The 20,102-nt window shown below is 49.8% G+C and overlaps 1 protein-coding gene across 2 annotated transcripts in view; it reads left to right on the top strand.

Moving 5' to 3' along the window:
• Window positions 1–20,102, top strand: part of MYH9 (myosin heavy chain 9) — a 304,187-nt gene that overhangs the window by 90,549 nt on the left and 193,536 nt on the right. For both annotated transcript variants that reach the window (XM_044302210.1, XM_044302209.1), the window contains one exon: window positions 12,340–12,438. In XM_044302210.1, coding sequence (XP_044158145.1) covers window positions 12,340–12,438 — 99 coding nt within the window. The remainder of the gene's footprint in view (window positions 1–12,339; window positions 12,439–20,102) is intronic.

Below are 20,102 nucleotides of genomic sequence, written 5' to 3'. Positions count from 1 at the left end.
TCATTAACTGCAGTATTTCAAATAAATATGGCGACGTCACGCCAAAGCAATCTAGGTAGCGGCGTCCCGCTCCTGAATAGCTTGCAAAAAGAGATAATCCGTTACCTTTCCTTCGACCTGTTGTTCATCCGATGATATTACTTTGAGCCTTCAGGTGTTTTTACTCCCAGAATATGCCTTTAGTTGTTTTTAGCACTATTCCATCAGGATGTTGAGGTCGGCTCGTTTTTTCGGTTGCGGTCGGTTGGTTGGTAAATTCAATGTTTCAGTACAGCAATGGGGTGTAGCACCAGACGCGTTTCGGGGTTCAACCCCTTCCTCATTGGCCACTGAGGAAGGGGTTGAACCCCGAAACGCGTCTGGTGCTACACCCCATTGCTGTACTGAAACATTGAATTTACCAACCAACCGACCGCAACCGAAAAAACGAGCCGACCTCAACATCCTGATGGAATAGTGCTAAAAACAACTAAAGGCATATTCTGGGAGTAAAAACACCTGAAGGCTCAAAGTAATATCATCGGATGAACAACAGGTCGAAGGAAAGGTAACGGATTATCTCTTTTTGCAAGCTATTCAGGAGCGGGACGCCGCTACCTAGATTGCTTTGGCGTGACGTCGCCATATTTATTTGAAATACTGCAGTTAATGAAATATTGACATTATTTTCGGAGTCATTCCCATTGGACTAAGAGGCCTATTAGGTCGCATTGTTGAACATTTATCAGCTGGTCATCAAACACAATTTACTCTGTCTACAGCTTACCCATGTTACAATCCTTATGATACATAGTTTTATCTGTTATATTTGTGATATATTGTGCTACATTGTTTTATCAACTTTTTTCGCTGTAGTAATAAAAGCTAATATTTGCTTATAGTACTTGGTCTCGGTTATCCTTGAGTGCCCTGTTTATTCATTTTAAATTATTTACTGTATTGAGAGAGTGGTCTCAATTCACAGGAGCACCTGGTGTGGTTTCAGTGTCTTAGTGCGACATTCCTTAATTTATCAAGATCAACTTGTACCAGAGAAGAGTATGGCGAAAGAAAGGAACTGCTCATGATCCTAAGCATACCACCTAATCAGTGAAGCATGGTGGTGGTAGTGTCATGGCGTGGGCATGTATGGCTGCCAATGGAACTGGTTCTCTTGTATTTATTGATGTGACTGCTGACAAAAGCAGCAGGATGAATTCTGAAGTGTTTAGGGCAATTGTCTTGCTTCAGAATTCATTGGACGGCGCTTCAGTGCAGATGGACAATGACCCAAAACATACTGCAAAAGAGTTTAACCACCTCCGGACCGCCTAACGCAGATGTGCGGTCCGGAGGTGGCGGCCCTGCGCAGAGTCACGCATATATGCGTCATCTCGCGAGGGCCGGGATTTCCTGTGAACGCGCGCACACAGGAACGGAAGGTAAGCGGCGATCGCTCGCTGGCAGGCTGGAGATCCGAATTTTTTAACCCCTAACAGGTACATTAGACGCTGTTTTCATAACAGCGTCTAATATACCTCCTACCTGGTCCTCTGGTGGTCCCTTTTGTTAGGATCGACCACCAGAGGACTCGGGTAGGTCAGTACAGTCTCACCAAACGCCACACTACACTAAACCCCTGATCACCCATGATCACCCCATATAAACTCCTTGATCACCCCCCTGTCATTGATCACCCCCCTGTCATTGATCACCCCCCTGTCATTGATCACCCCCCTGTCATTGATCACCCCCCTGTAAGGCTCCATTCAGACGTCCGCATGATTTTTACGGATCCATGGATCGGATCCGCAAAACGCATGCGGACGTCTGAATGGAGCCTTACAGGGGGTGATCAATGACAGGCGGGTGATCACCCATATACACTCCCTGATCACCCCCCTGTCATTGATCACCCTCCTGTAAGGCTCCATTCAGACGTCCGCATGTGTTCTGTGGATCCGATCCATGGATCCGTAAAAATCATGCGGATGTCTGAATGGAGCCTTACAGGGGGGGTGATCAGGGAGTCTATATGGGTGATCACCCCCCTGTCATTGATCACCCCCCTGTCATTGATCACCCCCCTGTCATTGATCACCCCCCCTGGTAAGGCTCCATTCAGACATTTTTTTTGGCACAAGTTAGTGGAAATTTTTTGTTTCTCGTGCTTTTATCCATTGGGGGACACAGACCATGGGTATAGCTTAGAGGTATTAGTAGGAGGGACACTATGCAAATGAAAGAGCTCCTCCTCCTCGGGCTATACCCCCAGACTCCACCAGGAGGAACTCAGTCTTTGCTTAGTGTCTGGTGAAGGAGGTTGACACTCTCTGATTCTACTCCTTTTTGTTATTTTTATTCTAGATGGGGACACAGGTCGGCATGGCGCCTTCCTGGTCCCCCGTGGAGTGCCCGCCGCCGTCTTTGGGACGTTGCCTGGCTGCCTCCATTTCCCCCCAAGAAGATAAGTGGATCCGGGCTCGACCTGTTAGCTCCGGCATCCCACCAGCTGCTGGGACGCCTGCTGCCTACCCTCCTCCAGAGCACTGTTCTCCTGGATTGGAGTCAGAAGTCTGAAGAGGCGCATCCCTGCTGGTCTGGACATCGAGGGAGCATGCTGAGCAGATAAGTGTTGCCCAATCCCTCCCCCTCCCTCTGTGTCTATTTGTCTGTGGCTACCTGGGTGAACTTGAAGAAGGATCCTGATGGGGCACTTTCTTCATTTTGGCACTGGAGTACTGGCATCTCTTCCCCCTTAAACTGTGGGCTTCAGCGCTTCTCTCGTCGGGCCTTGGCTGCTGCGCTCCCTCAGCGCCCGCCGGCAGGCCGCTCCTCCACGTGGTGTTTGTTTAAATCACGGGCGCGCTTATTTCCGCGCGCGTGCGCTTATTTTCGCGCATATTTTCGCGCGTGCGCTTATTTTCGCGCGTGCGCTTATTTCCGCGCATATTTTCGCACGCGCGCATATTTTCGCACGCGCGCATATTTTCGCGAGCGCTTATTTTTCGCGCGCTTTTTTCGCGCCATAATGACGCGTTCGGGGAGGCGGAGCCTCGGCATGCTGCTCTGACTCTCCTTACACCGGAGACTCTGTTTGCTCATGGCCGTGCAGCTCCTCATCACTCTACTCCGTTTTGTGCCAGGCAAGCTGGTAGCTCAGTGGTACTGCTGCTGCTGCCCCATGTCCAGGCTTTGAGTTCAAAGCCCCTTTCAGCCTTCAAAAATTGTTTATATTATTCTAGATGGGGACACAGGTCGGCATGGCGCCTTCCTGGTCCCCCGTGGAATGCCCGCTGCCGTCCTTGGACGCTGCCTGGCTGCCTCCATTGCCCCCCAAAGAAGACAAGTGGATCCGGGCTCGACCTGCAGCTCCGGTATCCCACCAGCTACTGGGTCTCCTGCTGCCACCCTCCACCAGAACACTGCACTCCTGGACAAGGAGTCAGAAGCCTGATGAGGTGCATCCCTGCTGGTCCTGGAGTCGAGGGAGAAGTTCTGCAGGAGAAGTTCTGCAGGAGAAGTTCTGCAGGAGAAGTTCTGCAGGAGAAGTTCTGCAGGAGAAGTTCTGCAGGAGAAGTTCTGCAGGAGAAGTTCTGCAGGAGAAGTTCTGCAGGAGAAGTTCTGCAGGAGAAGTTCTGCAGGAGCAGATAAGTATTACCTGCATCCCTGCCTTACCCCCCTCCTCCACCCCTCCTCCACGTCCCTGGGGGCCTGCGGTCCCCGCTTGGGCATCTGCCATGTCCAGCGCGGCCGCTAAATTGGTCTTAGTCGCCAAGGCAACCATGTCCTTTAATCCTGTGGCGCTAACGACTCCATCTCTCTCAGTGGTCCCCACAGTGGGTGACTGACTACGAAGAGGCAGCGTGAGCGGCAGCATCACACCTCGGATGTCTCCGTCTCTCCACCCCCCTCACCTCGCCGGTGGCGCTTGCGGACTGCTCTTCCCCCTCCCTAGGGAGAGTAATCCGAAGGAGAATTATCCGGCTCGGACGAGCCAGGTCCTTTTTGGACTATAGGGCATTTTCAAATCCTGTGACGCCAACCACCTCTCTAAGTGGTTTTCCACAGAAGACGCCCGACTACTAACAGGGAGCGTGAGCAGCAGCATCCCTCCTCGGATGGCTCTGGCTCTCCCCCCCTCGTCTAGAGGCGCGTTCGGGCATTTCCGGCTCTGATTAGGTCATGGAGCGGGACCCCTCGCCTAAGCTCTCCACCAGGGTGGCTGACTTAGTGGTGACTGTCCGAGACACCTTTATTCTCCAAGGGGATTCTCCTCCTTCCACTGGTCAGGAGTTCCCCCTTTTTCCGTTCAGGCAGTCGGAGACTACGATGTTCCCGGTCCATGAGGGATTTTTCCGCGGTCATGTCCAGGGCCTGGGGTGGTCTTAATAAGGTTCTCGACCACCCAGCGCATGAATATACTTTCCTTTCCCTGCTGACGGCGAGGAGAGGTGTCTCCTCCCCCTAAGGTGGATCCTCCGGTGGCCGGATTAGCCAATTATGTGGCCCTTCCTGTCTTAGTCAGTTCCTCTTTCCAGGATGCTGTAGACAGACGCATAGACTCTCTTCCAGGTCCTTTTTTCGCTGGCAGCGCGTCCCTGTGACCTACCTTTCACTCAGCAGGGGTAGCCAGTGCTCTCTCGGTGTGGTTACAACACCACCACCAGGAACTGGCGGTACGAGATGCGGCTACTAACACACTGGAGTTGGTTCTCCAGATGTCTCAGGCTTCTAAGATTCTTTGCGAAGCTTCTAGGGACATTGTTTCCCTCTTTGCCCGCAGGTTGGCCATCTCTGTCACTCAGCGCGAAGAGATTTGATTGAAGGTGTGGGATGCTGACGCCTCCACCAAGCGTTCCCTTGCTAATCTCCCCTTTGGGGTTTCCAGACCTTATGGGGATCAGCTGGACGAGTTCATCTCTGCATGCCTTTTGCCGTTTCTCATCTGGTAGGCCGTCGCCTGCTTCCTCCGCCGGGGGTCTCAGGTCGCCCGCAAAGAGCCCTTCCTTTGCACCAGCCTTCCCGGCACTAGAGGGCCCAGTCAGCCCCCCCTGCTGCTCCTAGGCCTATCACATGTCCCGATTGCGGAATCCCACCATCGATTCCTGCGCTTCGCCATTATGGGTCGACACTGTCAGTTTGTCGCCCTTCCTTCGGGTTGGCGACCACCCCGCGGGTCCTTGCCACGGTCCTGGACCGCTCATGGCGCTTCTTCGTACCAGGGGCATTCCTTTGCTGCCCTGTCGGGACGATATCCGGATAGAGGCCCCCCTCTCTACCGCAGACCACGGACAGCGTCCGGATCACTGTTCAGACCCTGGAACGGTTCGGCTGGCTGGTAACTTTCCCAAACTCCTGCCTCTTCCCGTCCCAGAGGCTCTCCTTCCGGAGGGTGATTTTGGACACCTCGGCTGCCTAAGTATTCTACCAGCCTTCAAGTCCTCCCAGGTCCAGGGGGCAGTGTCGCATCTGCTGCGCTCCCCGTGCCTCTCCATTCGGGAATACTTGCAGGTCCTGGGTCTTATGGTAGCCTCTTTCGAGGCCTTCCATATGCCCAGTTTCACACTCGCCTGGCGCAACAGGAGATCCTTTACCTTTCAGCGGGTTCGGGCAGCTCTCCCTTGGTGGCTGTTCCCAAAGAACCTGAGGTCGGGGAGTTCCTTTCTCGCATTCTCCTGGACGATCGCCGCCACCGATGCCAGCATCCTGGGTTGGGGGGGGCGTTTTCCAGTCTCGCACGGTTCAAGGAATTTGGTCGGCGGCAGAGTCTCGCCTTCCAATCAACTTTCTGGAACTGAGGGCGATTTTTTCCGCTCTCTCTCTCCTATTGGACCTCTCTCCTTGCGGGCCTCCCAGTGCGGGTTCAAACGGGCAATGCCGCGGCCGTGGCCTATATCAACCATCAGGGCGGGACCCGCAGCCGGATGGTGATGCAGGAGGTGAAGAGAATTCTGACGTGGGCGGAGACGCACGTTCCGGTGTTGTCAGCAGTTTGCATTCCAGGAGTGGACAACTGGACAGCGGACTTTCTAAGCCACAACACGGTGGATCCAAGCGGGTGGTCTCTGCATCCAGAAGGGTTCGAGGAAATCTGCCACAGATGGGACCGTCCGGATGTGGACTTAATGGCGTCCGGGTTCAACAACAAGATCCCAGTGGTCCTGGCTCGCGCCCGAGATCCGGAGGCGTACGGATGGATGCGCAGGTGTCTCCGTGGCAGGACTTCAGCCTCCTCTGTTTTCCTCTCCTACCAAAGGGTCTACGCCAGTTCGAGGCGGAAGGGACTCCGACCGTTCTCATCACCCCAGAGTGGCCTCGCCGCGCGTGGTTTTTTCGGACGTGGCTCGGTTGCTGGCGGACGCCCCATGGCCTCTTCCCGACGGACAGGACCTACTGTCTCAGGGCCCGTTCTTCCACTGGAATTTGCGGTCTCTTCGTTTACCGGCATGACTGTTGAAACCGCCATCCTGATAAAGATGGGGTTCTCGGATTCAGTGGTTAGGACCATGATCAGTCCGGGGAAGTCTTCTTCCTCCCGGATTTACTATCGTACCTGGATGGCCTTCCTATCCTTTTTTGAGGGTTCGGGGTTCCCTCCCCTTCGGTTTTCCATCTTGATGGTACTGTCTTTTCTTCAGTCTGGGCTTGTGCGGGGACTGTCGCTTAGTTCCCTGTAAGGTCAGGTTTCGGCGCGGGCCGTCAGAGGTCCCTTGCTCTTAAGGGTCCGGTGGTGACCTTTCTTCGGCGGTGGCGCATTCGGTTCCCCGTATGTTCCCCCTTTGTCTCCTTGGGATCTCAATTTGGTTCTGCGCGCTCTGCAGTCGGCCCCCTTCGAGCCTTTGAGGAGGGTCTCTCTGACTGTTCTCATCTGGACTTCCTTGTGACCATAGCTTCTGATACAGCTACATAGCGTAGTGATTAAAGTTCTGGGCTATTATGCAGTGGCTGTGAGTTCACGTCCCATCACGAGCTTTTAAGTCAGACTGGTGTCGGAGCTGGCCGCTCTTTCCTGTCAGGAGCCTTTCTGGTTTTCCACCAGGATTAAGTTGTGCTCCGTCCAGTCCCCTTCTTTTTGCCCAGGGTGGTCTCTCCCTTCCGCCTTGATGAGGATCTTGTCCTGCCTTCCTTTTGTCCTTCTCCGGCTAACCCCAAGGAATGCACTCTGCATTCCCTGGATGTTGTACGGGTCCTGGAGGTGTGTCTCGCGGCTACTGCTTCCGTCCGCCGTTCTTGGCGCTCTGGATCTGCTTGGCTATTTCCGTGGCTTGTCACGCTTGTGGTGGAGTTCCCCCGGCTAGAATTGCCGTTCTCTCCATTGGGGCGGAGGGGGCTTCCTGGGCAAGACGCAGTCGTGCCTCTGCGTCTCAGCTGTGTACGGCGGCCACCTGGTCGTCCTTGCATACCTTTGCAAATTTTTGTCAGTTGCATTCACTGGCTTCGGCTGATGCGGCTTTGGCCGCAGGGTTTTGCAGGCTGTGGTTCCTGTTTGACCGTTGGGGCGTTCCTCCTGGCGGTGCTGGTATTTTTTCCCACCCCATGGACTGCTTTTGGACGTCCCATGGTCTGTGTCCCCCAATGGATAAAAGCACGAGAAAAGGAGATTTTTGTGAAACTCACCTATAAAATCTTTTTCTCGTCTTTTCCATTGGGGGACACAGCTCCCACCCATTATTCCTGTTGCAGGAGGGGTCTTTAGTTCAGTTTTTCTGTTTCTGGTTGGACCTTATGGCTTGGTCCGATGGTTTCCATGATTTTTTCTTGCTCCTTCTCCTACTGCTTGTGCAACGCCTGAGTTCCTCCTGGTGGAGTCTGGGGGTATAGCCCGAGGAGGAGGAGCTCTTTCATTTGCATAGTGTCCCTCCTACTAATACCTCTAAGCTATACCCATGGTCTGTGTCCCCCAATGGAAAAGACGAGAAAAAGATTTTACAGGTGAGTTTCACAAAAATCTCCTTTTTTTGTTTTTTCTTACTAAGTCTCATATTCCACTAACTTGTGTCAAAAAATAAAATCTCCCATGAACTCTCACGGAATCCAAATGCGTAAACATTCTTAGACATTTATATTCCAGACTTCTTCTCACGCTTTAGGGCCCCTAAAAAGCCAGGGCAGTATAAATACCCCACATGTGACCCCATTTCGGAAAGAAGACACCCCAAGGTATTCGCTGAGGGGCATATTGAGTCCAACAAAGATTGAAATTTTTGTCCTAAGTTAGCGGAAAGTGAGACTTTGTGAGAAAAAAACAAAATAAATCAATTTCCGCTAACTTATGCAAAAAAATAAAAAATTTCTAGGAACTCGCCAGGCCCCTCATTGAATACCTTGGGGTGTCTTCTTTCCAAAGTGGGGTCACATGTGGGGTATTTATACTGCCCTGGCTTTTTAGGGGCCCGAAAGTGTGAGGTCTGGGATCCAAATGTCTAAAAATGCCCTCCTAAAAGGAATTTGGGCCCCTTTGCGCATCTAGGCTGCATCTAGGCTGCAAAAAAGTGTCACACATCTGGTATCGCCTCAGGAGAAGTTGGGGAATGTGTTTTGGGGTGTCATTTTACATATACCCATGCTGGGTGAGAAAAATATCTTGGTCAAATGCCAACTTTGTATAAAAAAAATAGGAAAAGTTGTCTTTTGCCAAGATATTTCTCTCACCCAGCATGGGTATATGTAAAATGACACCCCAAAACACATTCCCCAACTTCTCCTGAGTACGGCGATACCAGATGTGTGACACTTTTTTGCAGCCAAGGTGGGCAAAGGAGCACATATTCCAAAGTGCACCTTTCGGATTTCACAGGCCATTTTTTACAGATTTTGATTGCAAGGTACTTCTTACACATTTGGGCCCCTAAATTGCCAGGGCAGTATAACTACGCCACAAGTGACCCCATTTTGGAAAGACACCCCTAGGTATTCCGTGAGGGGCACGGCGAGTTCCTAGAATTTTTTATTTTGTCACAAGTTAGCGGAAAATGATGATTTTTCTTTTTTTTTCTTTTTTTCCTTACACAGTCTCATATTCCACTAACTTGCGACAAAAAATAAATTCTAGGAACTCGCTGTTCCTAGAAGAGACAGGTGTTTATCGGTATTCCTCATCCTCTGGAGAGGATATGGAGGGAAAGTACTTGTCTTCAAAACAAAGATTATGTAGTATACCATGTCAGGGGGAGTTTTTGTTCGGGCCCCGAACTAGACTCCCTTTTGGAAAAAGAAAATTTCCTGGTCTGACAACAGGGTTTTCCTACACCTCCTTTTCCAGATCCAGACGCCAATTTTGTTCCTCAGCTGGATTTCAAGGAAGAGGTAGAGTTGGCAACAAAAATCTAAATTCTATGTCCAGAGGTTTTGGGATAACGTGATTCTTAAGAAATTCTTCCCCTCAGCCTAAAAAAAACATCCTAGCAATGACTCCAGAAGTGCAGTGGGAGGAAGGTTAAAGCTCTTACTTTCTGCATGGGAAAAAGTTACAGGGGGATGGGTCCAAAGGCTCATAGAAGGCTTACAGCTAGATTTTCGTACAAAGCCCCCTCAAAGATTTATGGTCTCAAAAGCTCAGGCATTGTCTTCAGGTTTGTCAGCAATAGTTGGAGGTTTTAGATCAGAAACATAGGCGCTAACCCCAGTTCCAGTGGAAGAAAGGGATACTATTCTCTTGTAAGAAAACCGGATGACTCATTTTGCAGTATTATAAACTTAAAGCCATTAGACTCCATCTGAGAGTGCAAAATGGAGACAGTGAAATCTGCTATCCACTTACTATTTCCAAATTGTTTCATGGCAGTCCTAGACCTGAAGGATGCATGTTATCACATCCCCTTACACCCCTTGCATCAACAGTTCCTCAGGGTTGCAGTAGTCATCAGGGGGTAGATTCGTCATCTCCAGTTTCAGGCACTTCTGGTTGGCCTTTCTATGGCTTCCAGAATATTCACAAAGGTGATTGCAGAAGTAGCCTCATTCATAAGAAAAGACAATATTCTATTCCTACCTTATCTAGACTATTTTCAGATTTATAACAAGCTCTCATCAGGACTGCGTGGCGGCAGTGCAGAAGGTGACTGACATTTTAAGAGTTAGGTTGGATGATAAAAGTATACCGAAAACTTGTCAGCTGTTCTTGGGTCTGCTCCTGTATTCAATGATCCAGAAAATTTTCCTGACAGAGGAAAAAATCTCTTGTGTACAAACGTAAATAAATATGCCAAAAGCCTCACAATCTATCTATTCGGAAAACCATGTCAGTATTGAGAATGATTAACCTCCTGTATTCCTGCGGTAGACAGATACTTTTTGCACAAAAGAGTGGAAACTCATTGGAGTCAAGGATAGTGATCTCCAAAAGGACACTAAGATGTGACCTGGTGAGAAGAAAAGTCGAATCTGAATCGGGGAGTTACTTGGAATCATGCCAATGCCTTTTTTTCGTTCAAAACACTTGCATTTTTCTTTTCAGTCATAGAGTTCGTCACAGGGGCTCTATACCGGAAAATAACTGATCAGTTTCAGTTTGCATCAGGATGTCTTCAGGTCTGCGCATGCTCATACTGAAAAAAAGTGAAAAAAATAAATGCCGGATCCGTTTTGCCGGATGACACCGGAAAGACGGATCCGGCATTTCAATGAATTTTTTTCGACTGATCAGGATCCTAATGCCATCAGTTAGCATACATTTTGCCTGATCCGCCAGGCAGTTCCGGCGACGGAACCTCTTGCCAGATCTCTGCCGCAAGTGTGAAAGTACCCTTCTAAAAGCTCACTAGCCAGATGGCTTAAAATAGTTATTTCCGTAGCTTACGGTTCGTCTGGAATTTCTCCTCTCTATTAGAGCACATTCTTCATGGGCAATCTCAACCTCTTGGGCAGAAAGAGCTAATGTCTGTATTGAGAAAATATGTAAGGCAGACATGTGGAAGGGGTGTTCTCTGTAATATCTCTGTTGTACTGTCGTTGGGGAAAGGAAAAATGATTACACTTACAGGTAATCGGATTTTCCAGACCCCACGACAGCACCCTTCCTTATTCCTTCCCTGGTGTTTCATGGGTTCCTTTTTATTGCACTGGGTGTAGTTAAAAAAAAAAAAAAAAAGTTATATATTGGCTAAACTAACTTGGGTTGGAGTCACTCTCTGTAAACCACTGCGGTGGGAGAGAGGCTCCACCTTTTTATTCTGCAGGCTTCCTGTCGCTGGGGGCGGATCCTCAGGTGCGGTCATAGGGTCTGGAAAATCTGATTACTGGGAAGTGTAATCATTTTATTTTTTTGTTTTATCTAATGGCACAAAGAAAGGTCTAAGCTGTCCTGCAAAAAATTCCCTCCTGTCTTTTTAAAGGGATTGTTAACATATTTTTATAAATTTTATGTTTTCCCCACCAAGCGGGGCATGTGAAGCGATGTTTGTCATGTGTGCCATTGCAGCCAACGACTTCAACGGTTGTCGTCATGCGGCACTTCACTGCTAGGTCATTTGCTCCTTGGGAGCTTGAGCTTTAACCATTCTGATTGGCTGCTACAATACACTTCATTAATTACCTATTACAGTATATTACACCGCCTGTTGCAGGGTCTAACAACTTCTGTACCTCGGTGCACCTCATGATGACATTGAGCCCATTCTGTCGTTAGATGCTGCAGTCGCTATTGACAGGGTTGAAATTCCTTGAAAATTTTAGTGCAGCAATGTGCTAACTTTTCTGGGCCAGCATACAAATTGTTGGCAGCACCTCCTTTTTGGTCCTGCTGACTGGAATGTACAAATGACCGTCTCAACATGCAGTTGCTTGCAACATGTAAATAAAATTGCTTATTGAATTGTTTGGTAATTGTTGCTTCTAAGGGTCCATTCACACATCCGTGTGTGTTTTGCAGATCCGCAAAACACTGACGGCGGCAATGCGCATTCCGGATTTTGCGGACCACACATTGCCGGCACTAATTAAATATGCCTATTCTTGTCCGCAATTGCGGACAAGAATAGAACATGTTCTCTTTTTTTTTTTTTTTGTTTCAGGAATGGAATTGCGGGTCCACAACTCCGTATCCGGGCAGCACATCGTGCTGCCCCGTAGAAATTAATGGGTCCGCAAAATGCAGAACAAAATTGCGGACGAGTGAATGGACCCTTATAGGTGGACTAGCTACCTGTTTAATTGGAAGCTTACTCTATAGAGGGAAATCTATAGACTTTTTGTAGTTCTAGTACTGTGCTGACCATGACCACAAAGTGAACACCCGCAATTGCTTCCATTTGAAGGCTTGTATCCTAGATCTGTGAGGTGTAGCATCCCTACAGCATAATCTACTCATTTTGTGTCCTTGCTGATGTTGGTTTAAGATTTATCTTGACTATACACCAGACTTGCTGGAGAAATCCCGTGCAATTCGACAAGCTAAGGATGAAAGAACTTTTCATATTTTTTACTACCTATTATCTGGAGCTGGAGAACATTTGAAAAGTAAGTGCTTTTACTGTAAGAACTTAATCAAATAACTTCTGCATTCTGTTTTGGTGCTGAAACCCCCACTGATCACTAGGACAAGGCGAGAAAAGCTATTGCATATTGTGCTCTCCTCACTGCAGGAGAGAGAATGTAATGGACTCAATCTAAAGTGTACAGGCCTGTCTTGCTTCTGTCTCTTGCAGTTAGGATGAGAGCAAGAAATGCGAGCGCTTCTTTGTTCTAGTGATCTGCAGAGGTCTCATTGTCAGAATTTGTGCTACATGTCTTTAATAAAAAAGTGTATATTTATTGGTTTGCGCAAAAGTTATAGCGTTTACAAACTATGGTACAAAAATTGAATTTCTGCATTTTTAAGCAGCTCTGACTTTCTGAGCATCTGTCATGTTTCTTAAGGTGCTAGAATGCCAGGATAGTATATAAATACCGCCCAAATGACCCCATTTTAGAAAGAGGACACCCTAAAGTATTCACAGAGGGGCATGGGGAGTTGGCGGAAAATGACACTTTCTGAGGAAAAAATTGTTTCCATTTCTGCTGGCAAAAAAATTAAAAATAAATCTCCCACGGACTCACTATGCCCCTCAGTGAATACCTTGGGGTGTCTACTTTCTGAAATGGGGTCATTTGTGGGGTGTGTTTACTGTTCTGGCATTTTAGGCGGGGCTAAATTGTGAGCAACCCTGTAAAGCCTAAAGGTATTCGTGGGACTTTCTCGTGCATGGCATTGGGGGACACAGCACCATGGGTATATGTCCAACTACCACTAGGAGGCACTAGACACAAAAAGTGTTGGCTCCTCCCAGGTGGGCTATACCCTCTCCACAGGCACGAGGCTATTCAGTTTTAGTCTAGTGTCCGTAGGAGGCAGACCTGTCCTGCTTTTTTGCAGGTTCTGCTGTTTTTTATTTTTATTCTTTTCTTTTTTCTCTCTTCCGCAGGTCTCGGTGTTCTCCACCGTTATACCTGCTGCAGGCTGGGGCTCCATCGTGTTCCACTTTAGTTGCCCCCCTGCGGGCGCGTACTTCGGTACCATCGCCGGTCACCCAGTCCCCACGGACTGCATCCGCAGTGGCTTGCCGGCATTCCCACGGTTTCCGTGTTGAGTCTGCCGAAGGGGTGACCCTGCTGCGCCCGAAGACATCGGATGGTGAGTATATCTGATGGTGAGTATACTCCCCTGTGTCCCTGCCCCAGGGTTAGGTTCCCTCCTGTGGCCAGGGGGATGGGATCCACCTTAGCTGGGGGTCCTGGGGAGCCTCCATCTTCCCCCTAGCCAACCCCCCCTTTTTTCTGGGGGGGGTTATATTCTTGTTTCCCCTCCCTTCTCTTCCCCCTTGGTTGGTCTTTTCTCTCCTCCCTGGCCACACAGTCTTCTCCCTGGCTTCTCCGCTACTTTAGTCCCCGGCTTCTGCCGGGACTAGGCCTCATCTTCTGTGGCCCGTTCCCGGCTCCCAGGTGCTCCGTTTGCCCTGATCCACCTGTCCCTAGGTGTCGCTTCTCCCCCCCTACCCTCCTCACCTATTTTTATGATTCGGTGGGCCCTCTGTCGGCCGCGGTTCGCCCCGCCCCCCTCGCTCCATTCCCGGCCGCCTTAATAAATCGAGGCCCCGGCTTTTGGGCCTGCTAGGCCGCAATCTTCCCGGCCCCTCCTCCTTGCTTCCCGGGCTTTTCTGAGCCCCGCCCGGCCCTTGGGAGGGGCTATCTCTTCACCCTTTCCTGGGCTAACGTGTTTTTTCTGCTGAAGGGGGTGGTTAACCCCTTCCCTCCCCTCAATTGCTTTATGTCCCCTGCAGCCCTACTGACCACCTCTTTTGGGGGGACAAGCTGCTGCAGCGCCTCTTTGGGGGAACAGGGCGTCCGGGTCAGGATAGACAGCCTCTGCTGGCTGCTTTTTGAGCATCTCCTCTCCCAGCCTCTCCTCGGTCGCCACGTGTTTTCACGTGCGTCCGCTGTCTGCACCTCTCTGGGTCTAACAATGGCTGCCGTGCGGTCAGCCTGTCCCTGCTGGGTGCAGTACCTCTTCCCAGATCCTTTCCCCGAACAATCCCTTTGTGTCGGTCCCCCATGAATGGGCTCCCTCCGTGTCAATGCCATGGGAACCTTGACCGCCTCTCCCTGGCGGTGTCGCTGGCCGCTACCAATCCAAATTGCGGCCACCTCTGCCCTCCCAGGGTCCTCCCTGCAGATGGGGCACGCTCAGTTAGGGGTACCTGCACCCGGGTTCGGCTAGGGGTAGCTCACGGTACTCCCTCGGGTGGTCTCAACGGGGTACCACCCCTCCTCGGCATCCTCGGATCCCCCCCAGGACAGGCCTGAGGCTGGTGACGAATCCTTCCTGTCACCCCATCCGTTGCCTCTGGGGACACCTCTGCGCCGATTCCCTCGGAACAGAGCATCAGGCGGTCTTCCTCCATACAGAAGCCCTCTGGGAGGTCAAGACGAATGTGGACGGAGGAACCTTTCCTACCCAGGGTTGGTATCCCCTCTAGTGGATTTTCGGATGGTGCTCCCCTGACCACACAGGTATTCAACCGCACAGGTAAGGCAGCCGTCCCCGTGTTTAGCATACTGAGTCACCTACGCGGTGTCTCTGATACGTACGCCTTCTCCTTAACAGGGGGATGCCTGCACCACTGCCATAGGCTGTCCCTGACAAGCCTTCCTGGTTCCCCTATACCAGGGGCTATCCTCTACATATTTGAGAGTGTTTCCACAGGGTCCCCATCCTGGTGGTGGTGTTCGCCACTCTACCTCATTACAGGGGGTTCCTGTTCTGGGCAAGCGGTTAGCTCGGCTATCGCCTCCTGTAGGTTGGGGAGTTAAGAGCAATTGTACAGCTGCCTTGCCCCTTTTCATAGGTAGTGTACCTACACCTACTCCAGATGCTGAAGCCATTACTCCTGGCTGGCTCTGGGGTGTTCCATACAGCACTATTTCTCCCTTCCGGGCGAGATGTACAGGCCGCTTCGATTGCCGTTGCAATTGCACCTGTCTGTTCCCAGCCACTTTGCTCCCGTCATAGGTAGAGTATCTACGCCATCTCCTGATGCTGTAGCCAATTCCCCTGGCTGGCGCTATGGTGTTCCGTGCGGCACTATTTCTCCCTTTCTGGCGAGATTTACAGGCCGCCTTTAATTGCCGTTGAAATTGCACCTGTCTATTCCCAGCCATTTTGCTCCCTTCATAGGTAGAGTACCTACGCCATCTCCGGTGCTGTGGTCGATACCCCTGGCGGGCTCTATTGTCTTCCAGGCGGCAACATTTCTCCCTACGGGCGAGATATAGAGGCCACTTTCTATTGCCATAGAGTTGCCCCTGTCCGGTTCAGTTACACCTGTCTGTTCCCTGCCACCTTGATCCCTTAACAGGTAGAGTACCTGCACCATCTCCGGATGTGGTAGCCGTTCCTCCTGTCCGGCTTTATGGTGTACCATGTGGCATTTTCTCTCCCTTACAGGACGAGATTTTGAGGCCTCCTCCAGTTGCCGTGGCCATTGCACCTACCTCATCATAGTGTGCACCAAACAGCCATCTTACTTCCTTCATAGGTAGAGTTCCTGAACCGTCTTTGATGCTGCAGCCGTTACACCTGTCTGGCTTCTATGGTGTACTATGCGGCCCTGTTTCTGTTGCCATTGCACCTACCTGATTGTAGTGTGCACCTGTCTTGTTCTTTGTGGTACCGTGCGGCCCTATGGGTTCCATTGTTAACGCAGTTGCTGTTGCACCTCTCTGGGTCTGGGGTGCACCATGCGGCCACATTGCTTCGATCTTAAATGAAGTTCCTCTTCACAGCCATATTTCTACTTTACAGGTTGTGTACCTGTACCCTTCGAATGCTGTCGCATCCCCAGATGCTGTGGCTATGTTTCCACTCTCCTTGGTCGGCAACATGCAGCCACTTTACCTTTATTTTAGGCGTGTGTTTGTAGTACCCCAAGTGCTGGGCCCTGTGGTGCGATCTGTGGCCCAGACAGTTTCTTTCTTACTAGGTGTTTTCTGCCCACGGGTTCTAATCTGTGCTGCAGATGTTGGTTCCATCCGTTTGGTTCTTCCGTACGTCTGCCACTCCGTTACTGTCGTCCTCATTGGTCTCCTTGTGCCGCTCAAGGCACTGTCAGCACCAGGTCACCCTTGTTCAGCATGTGCATGGTTACCATATCTGGCAGGGGTGGGTCAGCCCATCCCCCACCTTATCGGTCTAGTGCTGCTTCTGGTAGCTCCAGTATATGACTGATCTGTCTGGTCCGGCGGGTGGTCCTCATTCAACCTCCTACTCCATGGCCAGGTGGTTGTTGGCCTTTGTGCTAGAGTTGCTCTTGCTTTCTCTTTAAGGTCCTACGGTATGCTGTGCTCCGCGTTACCCCATGTTATAGGGGAGTACTCACATTGTTTCCTATTGCTGAGCGGGCCATTCCTGGTGTAGTACAAGGATCTCCACTGGATCTTCTACCTTGTTTGGACATGTAGCTGGTGAGCATCGGCCGCGGCAGTGGTTTTCGGTCATCGCTGGATGTCCGCCTCACGGTATCCTTCTGGGTCCACGGCTTTTATCATTGCTGGACGTCCTCCCTGACGGGTCAAGGACAGGACCTCTGAGCGCCACACACACCTGTCTGAATTTTCAGCTGATTGCTCTGGTATCGGACAGGGCCCCGTAGTTCCTTCTGGGTCCAGGTGTTTTCGGTATTCCCTTGTATTTTCTGCTTAGTTGTGCTACATGGCGAAGGGGCAGTCCTCTTGGACCTTGCTGTCGTCTGCACCTGTCTGGTACTTTCTCCCCCCTGGAAGTTTTCTGTATGCCGGTCGCAGCTGGTTTCTACATTTCTATGTAGGCTACCCCGGTTTTTTCATGGCGACTTCTGCATTCCTTATGCATATCGATGTCTGTCGTTTTGTGGTACCTCCGAGCTGCTGTACTTGCCCTCTCTGGGACAATGTTTACGGTTTGCTGGTCAATGTTTTTGGTGCGGCTAGTTGTCCATGGCCAATGTCCCTTCCCCTATGGCGGTTTCTTTTCGCCTTTCCTGGATATGCTGGCTTGCGTTGTCTTCCGGTGGTTCAGCTCCTGGTTCCTTGTGACCCCATCTGGGTACTCCTTTCTGGAGTCCCTGTCCCTGTTCATTTGAGGTCCTCTTGGGATTTGTCTTTTTTTTTCCATCCTCCCACGTAAAGTACCTGGTATTGAGTGGTTTGGTGCTACGGTTTGCAATTCCACCGTATGGTCTCCTTCGGGAGGGACCTCCTCCTGTTGTAGACCCCTTCCTCCTTAGGCTGTTTGGAGTGCTCTTCTTCTACTCCCATGTCTGTCAGTCCAGTGTGTTCCTGCCAAGGTTGCCTGGGCCTGTCTCTGGTTCCTTTTTTCCATGATACTTCACATGCCCAGAGTTTCCTCTGGTCTTGCGCTTTACAGTGCTATCTTGTTTTCGGAGGCTTGTGCCTCGTTTCCTGTTTTTGGGGACGCAGGAGCGATCGTTCTTTGTTCCTGGCTTTTACCTACAACCCCCTCCTTCTCCAAGGGTTGGCAGTTTCCTCTAGCAGCCTTGGGTTTTCGCCTTTACATGGGGCGCTTGGCTTCTTCACCTGGCCTTGCGGTGAGGGGAGTCCCTCTCCCTTCACATGTGAGCCTTGCTATGGCTTCCCTCACTCGTTTGGTTTCCAGTGCTTCCCTGTTTCTTTTCTCCCCTGGCCTTTCAGGGGATGGCCACAGGTTTATGGGTCTGAGACAATGTAGGGCGTTGGGTCGATCCAACACGCAGTGCTGTCCTAATTTTTTTCTCCAGCCCTTGGCTGCGCTTGGTGTTCCCTTTTGCCACCTTCTTGCATTTGGGATTTTCTTCCAGACATTTGTCCTGGGGTGCTGGCAGTCTTCCCTGCTTCTTCTGAGGTTTCTTCCTTGTTATGAGACCTCTTGCCCATTCCGTGTTTTTTCCTGTTGGGTCACATGGTCACATTCTCCTGCACCTGTATGCCCAGCCGGTGGCACGTCTCTTCTTTTCCCACCCTCAGGGACTGCTTTGGGACGTCCCATGGTGCTGTGTCCCCCAATGCCATGCACGAGAAAATTGGATTTTTTGTACTCACCGTAAAATCCTTTTCTCGTAGTAGGCATTGGGGGACACAGATCCCACCCTATGTTTTTACTTCCGCTTCTCCGGGCTGGTCTCTTGATCTTTCCCGGTACGGGAGTTGTTGGTTCCTTGCTTTTCTTCTCTCTCCTACTGCTTTTGGTACAAACTGAATAGCCTCGTGCCTGTGGAGAGGGTATAGCCCACCTGGGAGGAGCCAACACTTTTTGTGTCTAGTGCCTCCTAGTGGTAGTTGGACATATACCCATGGTGCTGTGTCCCCCAATGCCTACTACGAGAAAAGGATTTTACGGTGAGTACAAAAAATCCAATTTTCGGCCCCTTTACGCACCTAGGTCGCAAACGTGTCACACGTGGTATCGCCATACTCTGAAGAAGCTGGGTGAGAAATGCTGGGTGAGAGAAATATCTCTGTAAAAGACAACTTTTTCCTTTTTGTATATAAAAAAAAATTGTCATTTTTAGAGATTTCTCACCCAGCATGGGTATATATCCTGAGTATGGCGATGCCACATGTGACACTTTTTTGCAGCCTAGGTGCGCAAAGGGGCCTAAATTCCAATGAGTACCTTTTTTAGGAGGTCATTTTTAGACATTTTGGATTCCAGACTTCTCGCGCTATAGGGCCCTTAACCACTTAAGGACACAGCCCTATTTTACCTTAAGGACCAGGCCATTTTTTTTTGCAAATCTGACCAGTGTCACTTTAAGTGGTGATAACTTTAAAACGCTTTGACTTATCCAGGCCATTCAGTGTTTTTTTTTTTTTTTTTTTTTTTTTTGGGTCACATATTGTACTTCATGACACTGGTAAAATGAAGTAAAAAAATTCTATTTTTTGCATTAAATACTGAATTTACCAAATACTTTGAAAAATTGGCAAATTTCAAAGTTTCAGTTTCTCTACTTCTGTAATACCCCCAAAAATTGTGATGACTTTACATTCCCCATATGTCTACTTCATGTTTGAATTATTTGGGGAATTATATTATTTTTTGGGGGTGTTACAAGGCTTAAAAGTTTAGAAGCAAATCTTGAAATTTTTCAGAAATTTACAAAAACCCAATTTTTAGAGACCACTACAGCTCTGAAGTCACTTTGCGAGGCTTACATACTAGAAACCACCCAGAAATGACCCCATTCTATAAACTACACCTCTCAAGGTATTCAAAACTGATTTTAAAAACTTAGTTAACCCTTTAGGTGTTGCACAAGAGTTATTGGCAAATGGGGATGAAATTTGAGAATTATTTTTTTTGCCTAATTTTCAATTTTAACCCATTTTTTCCACTAACAAAGCAAGGGTTAACAGCCAAACAAGACTATCTTTATTGCCCTGACTCTGCCGTTTACAGAAACACCCCATACTGTATGGCCACACAGCGGGGGCGTAGAGTGAAAGGTGCGCCGTTTGGTTTTTGGAAGGCAGATTTTGCTGGACTGGTTTATTTACACCATGTCCCATTTGAAGCCCCCTCATGCACCCCTAGAGTAGAAACTCCCTAAAAGTGACCCCATCTAAGAAACTACACCCCTCAAGGTATTCAAAACTGATTTTACAAACTTTAA

The sequence above is a fragment of the Bufo gargarizans genome, chromosome 7, assembly GCF_014858855.1.
Source record: "Bufo gargarizans isolate SCDJY-AF-19 chromosome 7, ASM1485885v1, whole genome shotgun sequence".
Lineage (NCBI taxonomy): Eukaryota > Metazoa > Chordata > Amphibia > Anura > Bufonidae > Bufo > Bufo gargarizans.
Note: the sequence above shows the minus strand (reverse complement) of the source record. Positions and strands in the feature narration are given on the sequence as shown.